Source organism: Frieseomelitta varia, unplaced genomic scaffold, assembly GCF_011392965.1.
Source record: "Frieseomelitta varia isolate USP_RPSP 00005682 unplaced genomic scaffold, Fvar_1.2 scaffold_916, whole genome shotgun sequence".
NCBI lineage: Eukaryota > Metazoa > Arthropoda > Insecta > Hymenoptera > Apidae > Frieseomelitta > Frieseomelitta varia.
This window is the reverse complement of record NW_025110719.1, coordinates 35,211-57,814: the sequence shown is the minus strand read 5'-3', so window position 1 is coordinate 57,814 and position 22,604 is coordinate 35,211. Positions and strand designations below refer to the sequence as shown.

Below are 22,604 nucleotides of genomic sequence, written 5' to 3'. Positions count from 1 at the left end.
GCTTTTGTATGTGTCACTAAACTGTGTTTTTCTAATTGTACGAATAGATCTATCGAATTAAATGTGATTTCAATATTTTATTTAAGCAAAGAATAGAATGTTTGTCACATACATTTAAAATTGCCGCCTTTTGAATAGTAATGGCGAAATCGCGTGTTGTTACCATTTTAGAGTGATAAAACGTCTACGTAAAAGTGTAAATAGTGTTTACTATGGACAGGATAATTAAAGGAATTATGAAATATAGAAATTGCCACAGGGAAGAAATGGTGAAACAGTTTAAAAAAGTTCGAGATCATCCCGAAGTATGTTAAAATTTTTCTCTTTAATTCACTGCTAATAATGTATGAATATATTTATTTCTTTGTGATGTTTCATGTTTTATAGCATATTAATATTTAAATTACAAAAAACGATATTAATCATTGTTGATATTTATAATGAAAGATATAGAGAATATAATCATATATATATAGACACACACACACACACACACACACATATATATATTTTTCTACTATTCATAAAAGTTTTTTTTCATGTCCTTGAACTAAAGAATCATTCATAAGAATGTATATACACATGTATATACATGTGGACAAAATCTTATCTCTGCGAGCACGTGTCGTGAATTACTTTAATGATGCGATCCACAAAAATTAATTCAATAATAGTTTAAAATGCTCGTCAAGTAAGATTACTAAATCAAATATTAAAAATCTGCCTTGTTATTGTTAATATGCTTTGTTGTTGTGTGAAATATTTATTACATTTATTTCTTTTTCAAGTTATTATCATGCATGGAACTTATATGTACACACATGTGCATATATGCGTTATTTAATCTACAAACAAATTAGGTATTCATACAATTCGTCATAAAAAATACAAATGTTATACTATAATATTTGTATAAGTTACATTACTAATTTAAGGTGCAATATTAACACTTATTACCGTATAATTGATCTTTGTTGTTACTCCACTCACAGCCAAAGGCAGTGTTTTTTACCTGCATGGATTCACGGATGATCCCAACTAGATTTACGGAAACAAATGTTGGAGACATGTTTGTCGGTACGAGACTTCGCCATAACATTATATCCTTGAATATGCAACTTGATTCTTCTTTATTATGAATAACTTCACATAACAGTTTAATACAATCAAACAATATATTTGTAATGTTTGTAATGTTCTAATGTAGAATTAAATATTTTTCTTTTGAATGTGTTATTCACTAAATGTTCAATATAAGAATGATTATTAGACTGCAGATTTTTATGCAAATTCATTTTTTTTTTATATAATTATAAAAATTGATCTTGAGCAGGAATTTATTTTACTAAATATAAATAATAGTGTTCTAATTAATATTTTTTAATTTTTATAATAATATTTTAATTTATTGTAGATATTTTTTATATTATTATATATTATACATTACATTTACATTTTTATGTGTTATGTGCATTCTATCTATTGTTGAATTTTTTAATTTTGAACAAATGCATAAAAATTCGCACTTCAATGGTCATAATCGAAGTTGATTCTAATCTTTTAAACAATATCAATTTTGTCACAAATTTTGTGTTTTTTTAGTAAGAAATGCTGGCAACCTTATTCCTCATTCTCAGCATTTTGTGGACGAATTAACAATGTGCGAACCGGCGGCTTTGGAACTTGGTTGTGTGATAAACGACATAAGGCACATTATAGTTTGCGGCCATAGCGACTGCAAAGCCATGAATTTACTATATGCTTTGCGTGACGAGGAATTCGCATCGAAAGTACGCACTTCATCAGTTTTACTATTTTTATGCCTATTTCGCTAATTTATAATAATTTTTATCTCCTAGGCCAACAGGAGAATATCACCGTTAAGAGCATGGTTGTGTGCACATGCTAGTAATAGTTTAGCGAAATTTCAACAATTGGAGATTGCCGGCTTTCGTGAACCAATACTTTTTCAAGCTGAAACGCCTTTACGAAAGTTTGTGGCCTATATTGATCCTGAAAATAAATTTGCTATAGAGGATAAATTATCTCAAGTTGGTATAAATAATCAAATTTTAATCAGTTATAATGGCCTGTAATGATATGCTATTTTACTTTTGTAATAATTTCTTTGTTCTTTTTTATTATAATATCTATCTTTGAAAATTTTTTTATCTTTATTTTTATATATGTAGTATTTTCATATATGTACTATTTAATCTTAGATTTTATTAATAATTTTATATTTAAAGTTATAAACTTTAGTAATAGAGGATATGATAACTTTTATAATTATTTTAATTTTGAGTTGTATGTTATACCTAGTACTATAGTTAGTAAATTACATTTTAAATTACAATTAAAATTATAGTAGTAACAAAGTACATAATTATGTAATTTTAATTTTAGCTATTTCAGTTCTCCATTTTAATAATATTAACTGTACACTTAAAATCATAAATTTTAATAGGAAAGGTTACAATAATTTATAACTTTAAATTGAAGTATGTTTTAAATAAATACATGTATTTTAATTTCAGATAAATACCCTGCAGCAACTACAAAACATAGCTTCTTACGGATTTTTAAAAAAACGGCTCGAGAGGCACGATTTGCATATTCACGCGTTATGGTTTGATATTTATACCGGCGATATTTATTACTTTAGTAGGGCGAATAAAAGATTCATAGAGATAAACGAATCGACCGAGGCGTCTTTACTCGCAGAAATTAAGAAATATTATTCTTAAATTGCCTAGTCTTAAAAGATCTTTTATGTAGATAGGAAATGATTGGTTGAGACTGAATAACCTGATAAATCGTTGAATCTTTCAAGAACGTTCAAACGTAGAATGCGAGTTGGATACTCATTCAATTGAAGACCATGTAATGTACCTGAATGTGAAAGTAGTGAATTCTCTATCCTCGTTTTTATTAAGATTCATATTACAAACTTGTTTGCACAAAATAGACCGCTCTGACAATATTAGAGGAATTTATAAGAATATTTAATATAGATATATTTCTAATAATATGCAATATAAAGACATGTTATTAATGTACAGGGGGATCTTTTACATAGCATGTGTTCGTTAATATGTAAGGCGCAGAGAAATTATTTATTAAGATTCATATTACAAACTTGTTTGCACAAAACAGACCGCTATGACAATATTAGAGGAATTTATAATAAGAATATTTAATATAGATTTATTTCTAATAATATGTAATATAAAGACATGTTATTAATGTACAGGGGGATCTTTTACATAGCATGTGTTCGTTAATACGTAAGGTGCAGAGAAATTATTTATTTATGGATGATATATATATTCTATATATTCTATAAAAATGTGTAGAATGACAAACGGAATTTTATTTTTGGTACTGCATATATAAAAAGGTGTAATATTTTATGTATTGTTATATGACGCATACAAAGTTTATTTGTAGGATATTTGTAACAATTTATATAATTGATAAATATTTCTATAATTTATATAACTATACCACATATATCCACTGTGATAAATATATACAGAAAATATATTTATTGTTTTTGGAATCACTCGTTTGATTCATTTAACTATCCACTCGGCTTCCCGCCGATTCTGTTCAATATACTTTGCGCCTGAATCGCGTAAAATTGGAGCCGAGGAATAAGACGTTGGAGGACGTACCGTACTGACGGATGGATGGTTTCGTGGCCAGGCGAACTAGAGCATGCCACTCCCGAAAGAGAAAGCAAAACAACGAACCAAGGTGTAGAATTAGGATGATGATAAATACGGTATCAGAAGTTTAAGTCAATTTATTGACGCAATGTAAATATAATAGATATTCACACCTACCGCAAAATATTTTAAAATCATTGAAATCATTGAGTCACACATCTTATTCAGTATTTCTTGCAATTTAGTTTTAAGCTGCGTTAAAATGGTTTTACTATTTTGTTGATTTTAAAATTAATAATTTGATTATACTATTTCTATTAATTTCAATTGATTGGTTGTTATATTATATATTAATATTTAGTTGCTGCACTAAATGTTATTGTTAATTAATCAAAATAAAAAAAAAATTAATTATTAGACATTAGTTAGTTATTAAGTAGTATATTAAATACTATAAACATTATTCTAAACTATACTAAATTTCTAGTATTTAAAAATTATTTTACCAAGGCTAATAAAATCAGGAAGCTGATTTTAGAATCATCTGTTAACTTAACTAATAGTTTACTTAACTAAAAAAATAATTCATGCTCCTTTTGATCTATCTTTTATTAGATCGAAGCCCATAAAAATCTACTTGGTGCAGCTCTTATAATCATTTGTTACCTAAAAAAATCTCGCTGAATCATTATTTATAAAAACCTGTCTTACAGCGCACATCAATAATTACTTTTGTAAAATCTCTTTACGTAAAACATGAACCATTCAAAAATTTATATTTAGCAACAAGGATCATTATACTGTAGCGATAAGCATCAGAGAACCCCGATGCAAATCAACAATTTCACCCGTTAATTCCATAACCCGACGCGCATAAAAATGCCATAAATCGTCGGAGGAAGTAAGCGTATATCTTGCCTGAATCAGGTTTGAGCGCATTTCATTTGAAACAATTTTTGTTTTGTAATAAAAAGAATAATAACAGTTATGTTAAATGAAATATATATAAATAAGATAATATATTATTCGTCACTTTTGAAATACATTATTTGAAAGTCCAAGCTTGTTACTAATTTATTATTGTCTAATGTTTTACAAATTAGACTGAGTAATTTTAATAAATGAAAAATGAGTAATAAAAATATTTAAAAACATACGCAGAAATTATTTTCTGCACAGTGTCGCGTTGATCAATTTAAAGTGATTATTTATTTCAAATAATTAATATTTATTTCCGGAAGATACAAGTGTTGTGCAACTGTCTCATCGGAAAAGGCAGAAACATCATGACAATTCGTAGATTTTTCAATCTATTGCCACCGGACAATGGACGATAGAAAGTAAGTTTACATATCCACTACTCTAACATTGTTTCAAAATTTTATTAATTTTTCAATGTTGCAGGTCATCTCTATGTTGGACACATGCTACATGCAGTAAAAAAAAAAATACTAATCTCTTGCAAAAAATTAAAAATTTGATCACGAAGAAGAAGAAGAAGTTCTACACGTTATATCCCCCATATTCTGGAACCGTTCAAACATTTCTCATGTTATCAAAAAAAAAAAAAAAAAAAAAAAAGGTGTTCGATCCTAGGTGAGCCACTCTTTTCTTTTGTATTCTTTTACGAGCAACTGTGTGCATCTATCACAGTTTACACGCTGCTACATTTTCAGTAGCTCATTGGACGCGAAGAATTGGTTCGCGCGTTTCAGCGGCGTGTTTCCTGGTGAAAAGTGAAGAGGATTCGCTGCTGCGTCTAGGCGAATCGGCGAGTTGGGCCGGTTAGGCCGGTCTGCGGAGTGTGACGAGCCCCGGGCTCGGCATGGTTTGCCAGCTACCGGAAGGTGGGAGATCAAAGAGAATCTCCCCGGAGACGATACGCGTGTCCCTCTTCATCCTCTTCTTGCGCCTCTTTTTCCTCTCCGGGACGGTCTTGCACCCCGCGAGTCGCGTTGGCACACTGGCCTGAATCGTTCTGGGGTATCTATCACGGTGGAAGTAAGCGTAAATATAACACACGCCGCATGTTAAAAAGTAAAATCATGTCATCTTTTATCCTCCCAATGGGATTCAGAGCGAGACATTTTTACGAAGCGGGGCATTTTGGTGCGCTCGATCAGATCCCGAGACGAGGATTGCTTTTGGCGAGGTGCGCACGGTTTAGGTTTTATGAATGAACACAAAGGAATTAATGGCACGAAAATCACACGTCCTCCGTAATTATATTTGGGACTATGTCTCTTGATTTTAATTGAACGTCAAGTAGCTAGTTTAATGAAATATGTACAAGAGCATGAAAATAGTCGATTGTTCGTATCTGGGGGGGGGGGGGGATAATTAAAAATTTTGTGCATTTGAAAAGAAAAAACGATCGTTGATCTCTCAAGGGATACGAATCGAAAAGATTACTTATTTATAAATAATTAATATTTCGTTTGACTTCCTTCGGTACTTTCTCTCGACTAGCAGCAGTTCCCTTGCGAAACGATTCTTCGATAAATTCGTTTCGTACTATTTTATTACTCTGTTTTTAGTGTTCCGCGCGATTTATTTACTTTATTCATTTGACGAATAATATTTACGTAATGTACATTCTATAACGTTCAGTGTGTTGTTCAATTTAATTTTAAATCCGCATTGATCAAACTATTTATATCTAAAAGATTTTGTAGATGTAACTATCAGAAATGAATTAAAAATTAACACTAAAGTGAAATATTTTCTCAAAGTGTGATTAGCATTAGTGTAAGTAGGATTTTTATTATTTACTATCTAGTATTTATTATTTAAGTAATTATTGTAATTTTAATGATTAACATTATTTATCTATTAATGTTTTTGTTACGCTATTTATTTTAGTTTTGGTACATAAACAAAAAAATATTCATCTAGATTCACTCTAACTTATAGCCAATTTGACGTGTTCACTATTATTTTGTACAATTTTCTGGTATCCTTTCATCTTTCTAATTTCAATTTTGTGAAACAATTTTACACAGTTGTACTAATTTCAAAGTTTAACAACCTACTACACTATTTAAGGATAAAAGAAGTAAATGATCAATGATGATGTTTTATTTTCTAATTAGATCAAAATAAATAAATTTTCAACTGACAGAGGCATTTTCTACATAGAAGAAGCAAATATTGAAGTCAAAGAGATACAGCGTAGATGCTTTTTATAATCATCATAAGTAGAACGAGTTATATACTTGTTTCATTTTGATATTTATATATCATTCAGATTCATATAATACAATACATATATGATGCGATGAAAAATGTAAAACATAATTGACAGAATATTTTATTAGAAAATGGAGACGTGGATTTATATTGTTTATAATCAACAGTATTAGATAGAATAATTAATTTATTTCAGTTATATATAACAATTTAATGTTATACCTACTGTAGTTATTATAATATACATTATAATATAATATAATGTTATACTGTTAAAACTTCCAGATGGTTAAAAATATCTTTGCAACTAGTTGAAATAATAAAATATATTATAATAATAAAAATATTATATAATAATTATAGTATAAATAACTATTTCTATTATTACTATAATTATAGCAATAATTTATTATTATTATAATTATAGCAATAATAATTATAGTAATAATTTATTATAGTAATAATAAAAATATAGTTATTTATACTATTATTATATAATTACATAATATTTTTATTATTATAATATATTTTATTATTTCAATTAGTTGCAAAGATATTTAATCATCTGGAAGTTTTGACAAGAAATAATAACAAAAATATTATATAATATTATAATAATAAAAATATTATATAATATTATAATAAAAATATCATATAATATTATAATAATAAAAATATATAATAATTATAGTATAAATAAATATATTTTTATTATTGCTATAATTATAGTAATCATAAATTATTATTACTATAATTACAGTAATAAAAATATAGTTATTTATACTATAATTATTATATAATATTTTTATTATTATTTCTTGTCAAAACTTCCAGAAGAACTTAAAAATATCTTTGCAACTAGTTGTAATAATAAAAATATTATATAATAATTGTAATTTTATATTATATAATATATTCTACATTTTAAAAGTACTTCATACGTGAAAACAGTACTTTATATATGAATTCTAAAAGAATTTATACAATATCGTCGCTTTTCTCACGTTTATAATCCAACAAGCTCAATCAGTGTGTTATCCTTCTTCGTTCATAAATCTGTCTAGAGTTACCAAACGTTTCTCTCCTCCCTTCGTTTCCGACGCAATTGTCGTGCCCACTTCTCAAACAATTCTATTCAGCGGCGAACATCAGGCAAGGTGCATTTTAAAGCGTGTACACCGCCGTTTAAAAGCTTCCGCAAAGAGTGTCACCTCTTAAATTAGACTCGGTTACGAAATTCAGGTGCACGGCCTGTTTCGTGGTTACCTGGCTAGCCGAACGATATTATTTACTGACGGTGCGTCACGCTGGACAAGTTGAATTGGTTTTGCGGCCAGGGGCCGTGTTGTGGGACCCCGCCTAGGCCGCACAGGGGGTGCGTTTCTAAGTGAATCAGGAAGTCAAAAGTGGAACGATTGACGGCCTCTCAACCCTCTGTTCACCGCAATCCTTCGACGCGTTGCTTCCGCGTCCGCCTCTTGCTTCTGTTCCGCAAACGGCGGAACGAATTTCACCGAAATATCGTCCGAGACAATTACCTGAAGGATTCCGTGCGACGACCACCTGAGGTTCAACTTTCGTCGGATTAACTTGTAAGTCTGCGCATAGAAGAAAGAATTAATTTATTGCAGGCAAACTGTTGTTAAACAAATAATCAAACGAGAAGAGCGAACGCACTGAATTGAAATTAAATTTGCGAGACAAATTTGTTGCTATTATATATTTATTGTCATTGATAGGAAGTAGATTCGTTTGTAAAAAAAAAAAGATGTTTATCAAATTAAATTCGTTCTGGAGGAACATCCCTGTCAAATTATCGTAACGAAAAATCTCTAGAAATGCACCATGGATGACAAAATCCATCACTGAACGTTCGAACATTTATTCACGTTCCGAAAGATCTATCATATCATTCGTTGATTTCATGTTTCTTTCTCGTCCGAAGACAAGGGACTTTCGTGTCTTCGAGTGGGAACACCGCAATATCACCTCGTTCCCCGAGGATCGACCAACGACACACGTTCGTTATTTTAACGCCTGAGTTGGACAGACTGTAGATCTCGCGGTTTTGCAAATCATGGCGGCCAAGATTTCAACAGTGCTCGCAAAGCGCTTCACGCGGACGCGATTGGACAACGTCTCCTCGCGCGAGTTTACCCGCCGCGTTAATTAATTACGCGGATATACGACGTCGTTAATTCCTCTACGGTCTACGGGTCCCTTTCAGCCGACGAGGGAACAACACGTTTCGGAAAAATGCACGAGCGTGACGAAGTAGTAATGCCACCAAGGAGGGGGGAGAGGCTACGGGCGTGTTATGCTTCGGCACACACCGCTGGCCGCACGCTCTTTTTCCTCCGCGACCGGCCAAGACGAAGGAAAGAGAAAAAGAGATCGTGCGAAATCGTGACATAGTTACTTGCTATCCGATAGCGTGCTTCAATAGCGAATCTATGTTTGATTCTCATCGACACGCCGAGGCGAGTGTTTTAACTGCGATATATGGAATTTCATTGCAATACACTCTCGTTATGAAGCCGAGGCGGCGGAATGTCGAAATGGGAATGAAGGATGAAACGCATAGCGTCTAATTACAGTGTGTGTGCAGCTGATTGAAAGTTTAGCAGATATTTGAAAGTGTTTTATTTGAAGACTGCCGGTGAAGTATCTGAAAAAAGTACAATTTTGTCGATTCTTTTTGGTTTGGTTTTGCTCTTTTGTTGGAAAGGTGTGTTTTAACGTGATGTAATTATCAGGAAGTATTATTATTATTATTATTATTTTGTATTATTATTATTATATTGTATTATATTGTATATTGCATTATTATTATTATATTGTATTATATTGTATATTGTATTATTATTATTATTATAATATTGTATATTGTACGTAATATAATTATATTATATTATTATGTAAAAATTGTATTACAAATTGTATTATATATAATATCATTAATATATATATATATATATATATATATATATATATATATATATATATATTGATATATTTAATTATAATATTAATATTAATAATATATTTAATCATAATTAATATATAATATCACACATATATATATATATATATATATATAATATTAATGATATATTTAATTATAATATTAATATTAACAATATATTTAATCATAATTATATCTACCTATTCAATACTGTTTCATTCATAATTAACCATGTTAGTTAATGCGTATTAAAATTCCAATAAGAAAGCGAACATTAATCAATTCTTAAGCAACAACCAGCCGTAATTTGAAGTATTTTTGTACCAAAGTTATTATTTTTAAGTAGACTTCGATCAACATTAGCGGAGGGGCCATTTTTTTTTTTTTTTTTACGAGAATCCTTACGTGTCCAGCGGTGTTCCCGTTTTCAGGCCTCGTGTTTCGTGTCAGAGTAAAAGTGAGTCCCAGATAAAACGGCGTGTACGACCATAAATGTACTCTCCGCTACGCAAAAACTTATATCGTTTGAATGGATCCACGTTTGTCGCGAAATTAAAAGGGACGTCGAAGGATGAATTGAAATCACGAGTCATCGACTAGCGCGAATTTACATGATTGATGTTTCATTATTAAGGTTGTGAACAGGTCGATGAATTCGTATTTTGAACAAACATAATTTCATTACAAAAAGAAAAAAAAAAGAAATAAAGGTCACGATCATTTAGGTCAAGATTTGTGACGATCAAAAAATGTCCTCCTTGGAACAAAGTATGTTTTGTCTTGAGACATTCTCTTCTATAATGATTATAATGGTTATAAAAATCATCGTTTAGGAGATAATTGCAAATGGGATATATTATATAAGCAAAAAGAAGATCGGTCATCAACAGAGATAAAAAGTAACATTGGTTGTTCTTTGTGTCGTAAAATATTTCTTTGCACAACAATTCATTTCTTCAAATAATATTAATCCAAATCTTCAAATTAATATTAATATGATTAAATAATATTAATTTAATATTATTTAAATATTAATTCAAATACTTGGTTCATAACAATATCAACCCAAATCTTCGAATTAATATTAATATAATTTAAATATTATTTAAATATTAACCCAAATATTTGAGTTAATAATATTAACTCAAATCTTCAAATTAATATTAATATAATTAAATAATATTAATTTAATATTATTTAAATATTAATCCAAATATATGGTTAATAATAATATTAACTGAAATCTCCAAATTAATATTAGTATAATTAAATAATATTAATTTAATATTATTTAAATATTAACCCAAATCTTCAAATTAATATTAATATAATTTAAATATTAACCCAAATATTGGTTAATAATAATATTAATTTAATATTATTTAAACATTAACTCAAATCTTCAAATTAATATTAATACAATTTAAATATTATTCAAATATTAATCCAAATATTTGATTAATAATAATATCAACCCAAATCTTCGAATTAATATTAATATAATTAAATAATATTAATTTAATATTATTTAAATATTAACCCAAATCTTCAAATTAATATTAATATAATTTGAATATTAACCCAAATATTTGGTTAATAATAATATTAATTTAATATTATTTAAATATTAACCCAAACCTTCAAATTAATATTAATATAATTTAAATATTAACCCAAATATTTGGTTAATAATAATATTAATTTAATATTATTTAAATATTAACCCAAACCTTCAAATTAATATTAATATAATTTAAATATTGACCCAAATATTTGGTTAATAATAATATTAATTTAATATTATTTAAATATTAATCCAAATCTTCAAATTAATATTAATATAATTTAAATATTATTTAAATATTAACCCAAATATTTGGTTAATAATAATATCAATCCAAATCTTCGAATTAATATTAATATAATTAAATAACATTAATTTCTCGACATTTTTATATACTATGCGCAATGTATAATGTAATTTCATTGGAGAAGAAACGTGTCTTCGCTGCGCGATGGAAAAGCGCGTCAGGATGAAAATGAAAGTGGATGTTCCATGCTTTGTTGAAACGAGTTCGAGTTTTAACTCTTTCGTTCGAAATTTCAGCCGTACTTTTCGATTCGTTTTAGAAAAATTGTCGGCAGTGTCGTTATAGGTAGAGCTATAACTGTCTGACAACTTGCGCGCGTTGTGATTCACGAAGGCAAGTTACGGAGAAAGGACGACGAAACGGGAGGAGGACGAGATCGGCTTTTCGTACGGATTGCGCCACAATTATGTACAGTTAAACGTTCGTCTAACGGTCGTGTTCAGAATTTCGGCTGTTACGAGAAGGGACTACACCTTGACATTCGACCGACTTGTCGAGGAAATTGTGTCAAACTTCATCGTCAAACGTCGTCACTTCCTCGACCTAAATCTGGCGACATGAACGTTAGTTTCGTTCGAACGCGCTGAGAAATGAAAAAACGGCCGATAGCGATTTGTGTTGTACGTCAGTGATGCACAAACCGCGGGCTTGTTTCACTCTTCACTGTTCAGAAAACTTACGATTATATTTCATTTATATTATTTGTTGTTGTTATTATTATTTGTACAATAAAGAATAATTTGTACAATATTATTATATAATTATTATTATTTGTATAACAAATAATAATTTGTACAATATTATTATATAATTATTATTATTTGTATAATAAATAATAATTTATTATAATATTTTATTAAATCTTTATATTGTAACATAAATGATTAATATTTTATTAATTAAATCATTATATTGTAATATGAATGATTAATATTTTATTAATTAAATCTTTATACTGTAATATAAATGATTAATATTTTATTAATTAAATCTTTATTTAAAAATCTTTATTTAATATAAATGATCAATATTTTATTAAATCTTCATATTGTAATATAAATGATTAATATTTTATTAAATAAATCTTTATATTGTAATATAAATGATTAATATTGTATTAATTAAATATATAATAATTTTGTTTATTTTGTAATATATAATAATGATAATAATTTTTATGCTGTTTAATATGTGTAAAAAATTTATTATAATTAGTTTGAACAAATTACAAAGGTATATTGTTTAACGTTTCCTAGAGATTTGTAATTGTTTAATTAATATACATCATGATCTATAAATAAAGTTACTGAGTATTTGATATTCCAGTATGAAAATATTTATTTATATCATATTTAATTAATAAATATTTATTTATAAGTTATAACAGGCCGAATTATCGATAATTTTCTATCATTATCGGTTCGAAAACTTTTGTGATTCATACATATAAAATTGATTAGTATATGATTCATATAGGTATACAAAATTACATGTATATATTTATAATAATTCATATATATATATATATATATATATATATATATATATATAAAACTGTAGGTACATAATATTAGCAAATATAAAAAGCTCGTCAAGAGGTCAATGTTACATCTATAGTTAATATTTCTCTTTGTTCTTCCAAACAATGAAAAACAGAACGGCGATCGAACCAACAATAAACGCAGTACTTGTTTCGTTTTTTTTTTTTTTTTTTTTTTCTTAAATTATGTAGAACGTCCTTGACAAGTCCTTGCAGTTGCACATCGGCGAAGGACTCGTTTCGTTTCGTTTCGATTTTCAACGAGAAAACTGTAAAGATCGACAGTAAAACTCGGTAAACTGTGTTTAACAATTCGCGTTTCCCGAAAAATTTGTTATCTTTAAGCAGCAAAGATTCTTTTTCTTTTTTTTTCTTTTTTCCTTTTTTTTTACCATTGTACGATTATTATTATTTTTTCCTTTTTCCTTTTTTTTTTTCTTACCATTGTTCGTACTTTTGTAGCTGTACGGCGTAATTACAAAATGTTGCAACGGACCAGCGTGGCCGGTGCAACGAACTCGCGAATGTACCGTGGCATGACTCTGCCCGGCGAACAGTCCAATTATTATGAAACGTCCCTCCATACGTTTCGTGAACGGCTGGAGCACGTCGAACAATTATTTCGCCCCAAAACGAGCGCGCGCGTTACGTTTATCTTTATCCTCCGGGGATTTCGTAATAAATTAATTTGCTGCTTGCGAAACGACTTGCGCGCTTTGTGACACAGAGCTGTGAAAAAGAAAATTCGCACCAACTGTTCGACGGAGTTTTTCTGTCTTTCTTTTTCTAATTCCTGGACGATGGAGCAATTTTTTATTCGAAGTGAATCTGCTGTCCGGATTTTCTTAATATATTGATAGCAACAATGTTACTGTTGTGTTATGTGTAATAATTTGACTGATTAATTATATTACATATATATATATATATATGTATTGTATTATTTATTTATTACATATGATAAGCATATTTATTATATTATATATTTTATTTTATGATATCATTATTATAATATAAACTTGTAATTATATTGTCATAATAATATAATTACTCATATATTATAATATATATATTTTAATTACTGTGCATAATTATTCATATATATTTTATTTTATGATATCATTATTATAATAGAAACATGTAGTTATATTGTAACTATATTGTCATAACAATATAATTACTCATATATTATAATAATATAATTACTTATTTTATGATATCATTATTCTGTAAATTTCATAAATTTAATTATTATAAATTTTATAATAATTAAATAAAGTTAATTATTCTGAAATCTATTCTAATTTTATAAATTTAATTATTCTAAAATTTTATAAATTTTATTATTATACATTATAATATATTTCTTATATATTATACATTATAATATATTTATATAGTACATTTATATATTTTACATTATGATACATTTCTTGCAATTTTATAATTTTATCATATTTAAATGTTACTCAATTTTGTTTCTTAATGACTGTTATATAAATTATTTATCATTGTAAATAAATATATAACATTTATTTATTTCTTCATGTTAAATATTAAATACTGTTCATCTTTGAAATTTCAATTGCACCATGAAAGTTTATTATTTGCTTCTGTTTTGTTAAACGTAAATAAATGTTGAAACTACTAAATTCAGTATTTATATAAAATTTAATTGTTCTTCGATTATTTACATTTATTATTTTAATTATTATTATTAAAATATGTTTATGATATATTTTGTTTTAATATGATGTATTTTATCACAGATAGTTTTATGTCATAAGTTGAAGTTTGCAAAATTTCGTTAACAATATTAATTTAATTGTACAAGAGCTTTCTAGTTTCATTAAATTAATATATACTGTCATTCTTTTCTTGGTATCATTTTTGAAACGTGGCTGTGTGTCTCTTCAGTTATTTATAAGGCACACTGGTTGCCCAATGTCTTGATGGTTGAAAGATAAAAGCTTTTCACTGTTATTAATCTACAAAATATCTAGTCTTCATTCAATCTTAATACCTGAAGAATGCAATTAACTTGAGGCACAGCTGAGCTTCATTATTCGCGTATACTTGCTGCAGAATATCACTGATGGAAGATTAGGATTACGTAGGCTGTTTCCATTTTACATTCTAATTCCATGTGACCTGAGGAAATCAATTACCAAAGTTTACTTCGATTGAGAACTTTGTTAATGATGCTAAATAAATCTTCTCGACAAAAGCCGATGAAGAAATTTTACGTGGACAATTGTGGATGTAAAAATTGATGAATGATGGATTAAGAGCGAAGTCGAATTCACTGAAATTTTAAATAATATCAAGATCCTTTTCTCTTGTTAAAATTCTTCTGTTTTTATATTTATAAAATTATATTTACTTTATTTTATTTATTTTATACTTTATTATTTATATTAATTATATCTATATTTTATATTTATATTAATAATGATAACATCCGTTCTTTCATGTAGACACGTTTGTTACTTTTCCAATTTTATGAAATTACGTGAAATTTACCAAGAGTAAAAAAGAAATAACACGTGTGTTTTATTAAAATGGCAAATAATTGCAAGAATGTGTGAAAGATTATAAAGAAGCGTGAAACGCAAAGATTTTTATATGAAAAACTGCTTTTTAAAATCGTAAATATCACATTTATTATTTTATCAATTATGTGAAATTTGTTGTTTGTTAAAATTGTGTAAAAATTGGCGATCGACAAACGATAAGATTTCATTTTATTAAAAACAATAGCAATGTGTGTCTCTTATCGAAACAATTTGAATAATTGTCGAAAACAAAAGTTAAGTTTGTTATATGAAAATGTTGTTAAAATGACCTTGGTACTTGAAGGATCAAACGTTTGCAATAGTTTAAGTCGGTCTCGCCGTTTATATATTTTATTCTGGTTCTCTTTCAAGCTGAACGGGACGGAAAACTTTCTAAAAATCATTTACACGCAATATTTCATTATGCCAGAAATATTTCTTACGCTATTGAGAAACGTGTATGTCCGATGATGAATGCTTTTATTTGATATAATTCGAAATCATTTTTAAACTTCGGTTTATTATTACATATAATTATTATATTAAATAATAATATTATTTATTAAATTATAATAATAATAATAATATATATTATACTCTAATTATATAATTATAATAATTATATTATACTCTATATAATATATATATTACACTCTATAATAATAATAATAATAATAATAATAATATATAATAATTACTCTATAATATTATAATATAATATAATAATATTAATACTATAATTCTAATTCTATTATTCTATAAAAATAATATAATACTATAATTATAATATAATAATATAATACTACAATAATAATATAATATAATAAAATAATGTAATACTATAATATAACATAATATAATAATATTAATATTATAATTCTAATTCTAATTCTAATTCTAATATTATTCTATAAAAATAATATTAATACTATAAAACTATAGTATAATAATATAATAATAATTACTCTTAATAATATAAGTGTAATAAAGAGTAATTATTATGTTATAATAATACAATATAATAATTACTCTTATTATTATATTATAATAATATATAATATTATTTATTAAATTATTCCACATTTATCATCAAATTAATATTTCGTTCCTACACTTATTACTCTTCCAATTAATGTTTCATTACTGAATCATTGCAAAAATAGTGCACAAGTACCTATGTTCCTATATATATATATATATATATATATATAGCATAACGAACGATGAATAAACAGATGAATCGATCGCAGAGCGAGAATATATTTTGTGCAGATCCGGTGGCGCAACGTGTGGCTGCACAGTGAACGATGTTATGTAAAATCGATGCAAAAATTACTTGGTCAGATAGAAAAACGTTGTTCTACAGTTGGTGAGAACCTCGAGGATACCTACTTGCCTACGCTAGCGAGGAATTGGCCACCGACCTGGCCGATTGGTCACGATCGTTCGTTCGTTCGTTCGTGCCTTCTCGAATCGCAGCGGGTTTTTTTTTTTTTTCTATTTCCACGGTGAATTTTCATTGTTGCAATGTCGCGCTGCTGGTATATTTATATTAGGCTTACGCATCACAAGCTCAATGCTCTTTGGAACAAACTAATACCTCGAAATTGTTCTTTTCTTGGAAGATCTTCTACATAGATATAGTATTGCCACGTTAACGAACAATAATTCTTCATCATCATCATCATCATCATCATCATCATCATCATCATCATCATCATCATCATCATCATTATTATTATTATTATTATTATTAATATTATTATTAATATTATTATTAATATTGTTATTATTATTATTCTTACTATTACTATTATTATTATTATTATTAATATTATTATTCTTACTATTACTATTATTATTATCACTATTATTATTATTATTACTATTATTATTATTATTATTATTATTATTATTATTATTATTATTATTATTAATACTTACGTATGAAACGTAATAAATTATTTTAGAATAAATATGTATTCAATAATAATAGAATTTATTATTATTAATAACATTACATAATATTGTATATAATATTAATATTGTATAATACATAATAATATACAATTATACAATAATGTAATATAATATTAATATTGTATAATACATAATAACATACAATTATACAATAATGTAATATAATATTAATATTGTATAATACATAATAACATACAATTATAGAATAATGTAATATAATATTAATATTGTATAATACATAATAACATACAATTATAGAATAATGTAATATAATATTAATATTGTATAATACATAATAACATACAATTATAGAATAATGTAATATAATATTAATATTGTATAATACATAATAACATACAATTATAGAATAATGTAATATAATATTAATATTGTATAATACATAATAACATACAATTATAGAATAATGTAATATAATATTAATATTGTATAATACATAATAACATACAATTATAGAATAATGTAATACAATATTAATATTATATAATATATAATAACATACAATTATACAATAATATAATATAATATTATTATTAACAACACTATACAATTAATTAGTATAATGTAACGAACTGTAGGTATCTGGTCTGTAATAATTTATTCTTTATTATTGTTTTCGATAATATATTTCATATTATCGTGATTCTATTACTCAATTTAGTTTTGTATTTCTTCTCGGGTATTAAAGTCAATCGTAAATCTAAATATTTCAGTTTCAAGTGTTTTATAATCATTTTGCACGAAGAACCGTCGGAATTATGATAAATGATCGATAAGATATACAAAAGTATGTGTGCGAATTAATTTTTTCACCTGCAACGAGGAACATGAAATTCTCCCTTATTGTGATTAAACAATATTCGCTTCCAAAGCCGAGGACGCAAGCAACGTTTAAACACACTACAAAGCTCTAATAAATCAGAACGATAAAGCTGAGAGATAAGATCGTGGAAGTTTAAGGAACAACGACAATATAACGATCGATCACGGGGACGACAGAAGAAAAGGAAGAAGCCAGTAGCTGAAGTTGGCAACAGGGCCAATTTCTCTTTATCAAAGATCACTATTGGATTTCTCTGTGTGACCGTCGCGTGGTCATACGTGCATAAAAGGCACACGAGTACATAAAAGTGGCCTACGCACACTGTGGCAGAGTCATGGCAGTGCGTAGGTCGTTGCTGCGTGAGCGTGCAAGTTCAAGAACAATGGCACTCGACGATCTGTGTAATGTAGGTATGAACAGTGGTGAACAACCGCACCAATATTTTCACCACTATCAAAATTGAAAAACCCAGAATGTGATAAATAATAACGAAACGTAATAATATAATATAGTATATCATAAATATAATAATATAATATAGTATATCATAAATATAATAATATAATATAGTATATCATAAATATAATAATATAATATAATATAGTATATCATAAATATAATAATATAATATAATATAGTATATCATAAATATAATAATATAATATAATATAGTATATCATAAATATAATAATATAATATAATATAGTATATCATAAATATAATAATATAATATAATATAGTATATCATAAATATAATAATACAGTATATTATTAAAATGTGGATTTTATGCAAGAATGTATATATAATATACATATAAAAATATCTGCATATGTAGAATACATTGTAGAAAAATCCATATAATATAGTATATAATAATTAAAATGAGGGCTTTATGGATTTTAAAATTTTGACGAACATCGTTGAAGACCTAGAAATAGAGGCAAAATTGTGTATATATTATAATGTATTCTACATATGCAGGTATTTTCATATATATACATTCTTGCATGAAATCCACATTTTAATAATAACACAGAATAATTAATAATATAATATATTTAATAATATAATATAATATAATAATATAATATAATTAAATATGTCTATTATATAGACAAGATAAAAAAAAAAAAAAATAAGAAGTCTGCTTGTAAAAAATGAACTATTGAGAAGTTGATGTGTACTTCATATCAATAATAATACATAGAGAGAAGTACTTTGTATAAAATCATTTAATTGTTTAAAATTACCAAAAGTCTAGAAGTTTGTTATTCATCTTTAAACATATATTAGAATAAAAAGTGGCGATCTACAACGATATAATTTATTTATTGTTATTTCAGAGAGACACAGAGGTTTTGCTTTAATTTTCAAATATTAATTTTGCTTGATCTCCTCTTAATGGTCGAATTATCTCTGACTTACCATGATTTAATGTGGATTTAATATGATCCAAGATTTAAAATTCTATAATTCTTTCAGAGATTCAAAGGGGACAATATATTAAATAAATATATTAAAAGGTACATCTTTAAGGAGAAATGTATTTTTAATTTCTTCTATAGAGTAGACTTTTGATCATATTAAGCACTTAAAGAGTTAAGTCTTGGACGTATAGAAACTTTGGTTTCTCTTCTTGAGTCTTGAATAGTTTGAAGATTTGCACATTGCAATAGGCTTTAATGAGTATTGAATAGCTCGAAATTTCTTTGGCTTTTTTTTGATATTTAATATAATTATTAATATAGATTCAAATAATTAATATAATTAGTTAATTTAATATACAATATCATAATACAATACAATACATATAAATAATAACAATGATGTAATAAACTACTCCATCAAAATATCCAAGACCATCAAAATTCAATTACCAGTTCAATATTAAATTGTTTTAATCCCCTAAGTTTATCAGGATATAATTTTATCAGGAGACAAATTATTGTCGGGAACGAGAAATCTTAGATGAAAAAATGTCATTCCTTTCTTCGACTTTACTTTACTTTTGTACGTAGAACCACTATCCGGCCGCTTGTATTATGATTTTGAAGATACTCTGTGTAATTGGAGTTCACATAATAGGATTCTCCCTTCTACTAATTTTTTTTTCGTTCATACAACGAAAAGTTTAAATAAGTGGATCCATTCGTCAAAAGTTCATTTAATCGGTCATTGACTACTATTTGGCTACATAAATGGAGTTTAAATAATGAGAGACCACTGAGATTCTCTTCTTTGTTATTTAAATGAATATATAAAATCTACCTTACATTTAAATAGATATATAAATATAATATATATTTAAATATATATATAAAATTTATCTTATATATAAAATAGATACATATTTAAATAGACATATAAATATAATAGATATATAGATATATTTAGATATATCTAAAATCTACCTTATATTTAAGTAAATATATATTTAAAAAGATATATTTCTACCTTATATATAAAATAGATATATATTTAAATAGACATATAAATATAATAGATATATATTTAAATATATATATAAAATTTATCTTATATATAAAATAGATACATATTTAAATAGACATATAAATATAATAGATATATATTTAAATAGATATATCTAAAATTTACCTTATATTTAAGTAAATATATATTTAAAAAGATATATCTACCTTATATATAAAATAGATATATATTTAAATAGACATATAAATATAATAGATATATAAAATGTACCTTATATATAAAATAGAAATATAAATATAACAAATATATATATAAAATCTACCTTATATTTAAGTAAATATATATTTAAAAAGATATATAAAATCTACCTTATATATAAAATAGATATATATTTAAATAGACATATAAATATAATAGATATATATTTAAATAGATATATCTAAAATCTACCTAGTATTTATGTAAATATATATATAAAAAGATATATAAAGTCTGCCTTATATTTAAATATATTTAAATAGATATATAAAATAGAGTTCTATTTTATATTTAAAGCGTTTGCAGATGCTATCGCTCTGCTGGTTGGTTGCTCACCACTGGTGGCAGGATTTTGCCAGCGTGCCGGCTGATTGTGGCGGCGGTGGCGGCGGCCAGCTCTCGTGCCACTGACCCACAAACACACTTACCTATGTTATACTATGGGGCCTGTTGTATACATCGTTCTGCCACGCGGTTGTCGTCGCGCTATGCCTTAATGCCCGTACACACCGTTGTACGTTTCAGTTTCCGGCTCTCGAGCGTGCTTGTGTACGTCGTCCTTGGAAGATTTACGTACTCGCGAGCATCATCACCGTACTCCCCGATGCCGCCGTCGCTTTGTGAAATCTTTCATTCGCGCCTGCGAATCCCGAAAGTAATCCCTGGTGTCGAGTAAATAATTTTCTGGCGAACGTGCTTCGGAGTGCGTGGCGTAGTTTGTCGTACATGCACATAGGTTTTGAATTTGTATTTTAATCGATTAACGAGCGTAATCGTTACAGAGAAACGAATACTTCTTGGATAGTAACGAGTACACTAGCAGTAGCTATGGCAATAAGCACGAGTAGCATTCGTCGTTTAAAATCCAATTAAATTCAAATTTAATTACATTGAATAAGAGATAGTAATATATATTACTATAAAATATAAAAATAAGCATAATATAAATTAATATAGTAAGTTAATTAATAAGCATCAATGGAAATAATTATGTTGCTCAAGTTTGAAATCAATCTGAAAATGGATATGAGTTACAAGATATTGTATTTATTAGTGTATATTTAATGAAAAAAATTAGTATGAAATGTATAAATGAACATCTTGAGTACAATACAATTTTTAATGATACAAGTATGAATATTGAGGTTTATTAATATTATACCAATATTATACCAGTATTATATATAAGTATATTATATCAGTTATTAATATTAAGTAATGTTAAGTATAATTTGTTTGAATACTTTTATTTTAAACATTCTTTTCATACTATTTATTTATA

The 22,604-nt window shown here is 26.6% G+C and overlaps 1 protein-coding gene across 2 annotated transcripts; it reads left to right on the top strand.

Annotated features, from left to right (window-relative positions):
- Window positions 1-75: 75 nt before the first annotated feature.
- LOC122537574 (beta carbonic anhydrase 1) lies at window positions 76-3,118 on the top strand. Of its 2 annotated transcripts, XM_043670835.1 has the most exons (6): window positions 535-691; window positions 789-860; window positions 993-1,077; window positions 1,603-1,790; window positions 1,860-2,051; window positions 2,538-3,118. In XM_043670835.1, exons 3-6 carry the CDS (start codon window positions 1,017-1,019, stop codon window positions 2,745-2,747), a joined length of 651 nt encoding a protein of 216 aa, XP_043526770.1. In that variant the 5' UTR covers window positions 535-691; window positions 789-860; window positions 993-1,016; the 3' UTR covers window positions 2,748-3,118. The 2 variants fall into 2 exon arrangements, with proteins under 2 accessions (XP_043526769.1, XP_043526770.1); XM_043670834.1 differs by lacking the exons at window positions 535-691; window positions 789-860 and adding an exon at window positions 76-305.
- The last annotated feature ends 19,486 nt before the right edge of the window (window positions 3,119-22,604 follow it).

Coding starts and splice junctions, on each gene's coding strand:
- LOC122537574 (XM_043670834.1), top strand. CDS start 213: ATGGACAGGATAATTAAAGGAATTATGAAATATAGAAATTGCCACAGG. Junction 306..992: donor AAGTTCGAGATCATCCCGAA/GTATGTTAAAAT, acceptor CTCCACTCACAG/CCAAAGGCAGTGTTTTTTAC. Junction 2,052..2,537: donor TAGAGGATAAATTATCTCAA/GTTGGTATAAAT, acceptor TTTTAATTTCAG/ATAAATACCCTGCAGCAACT.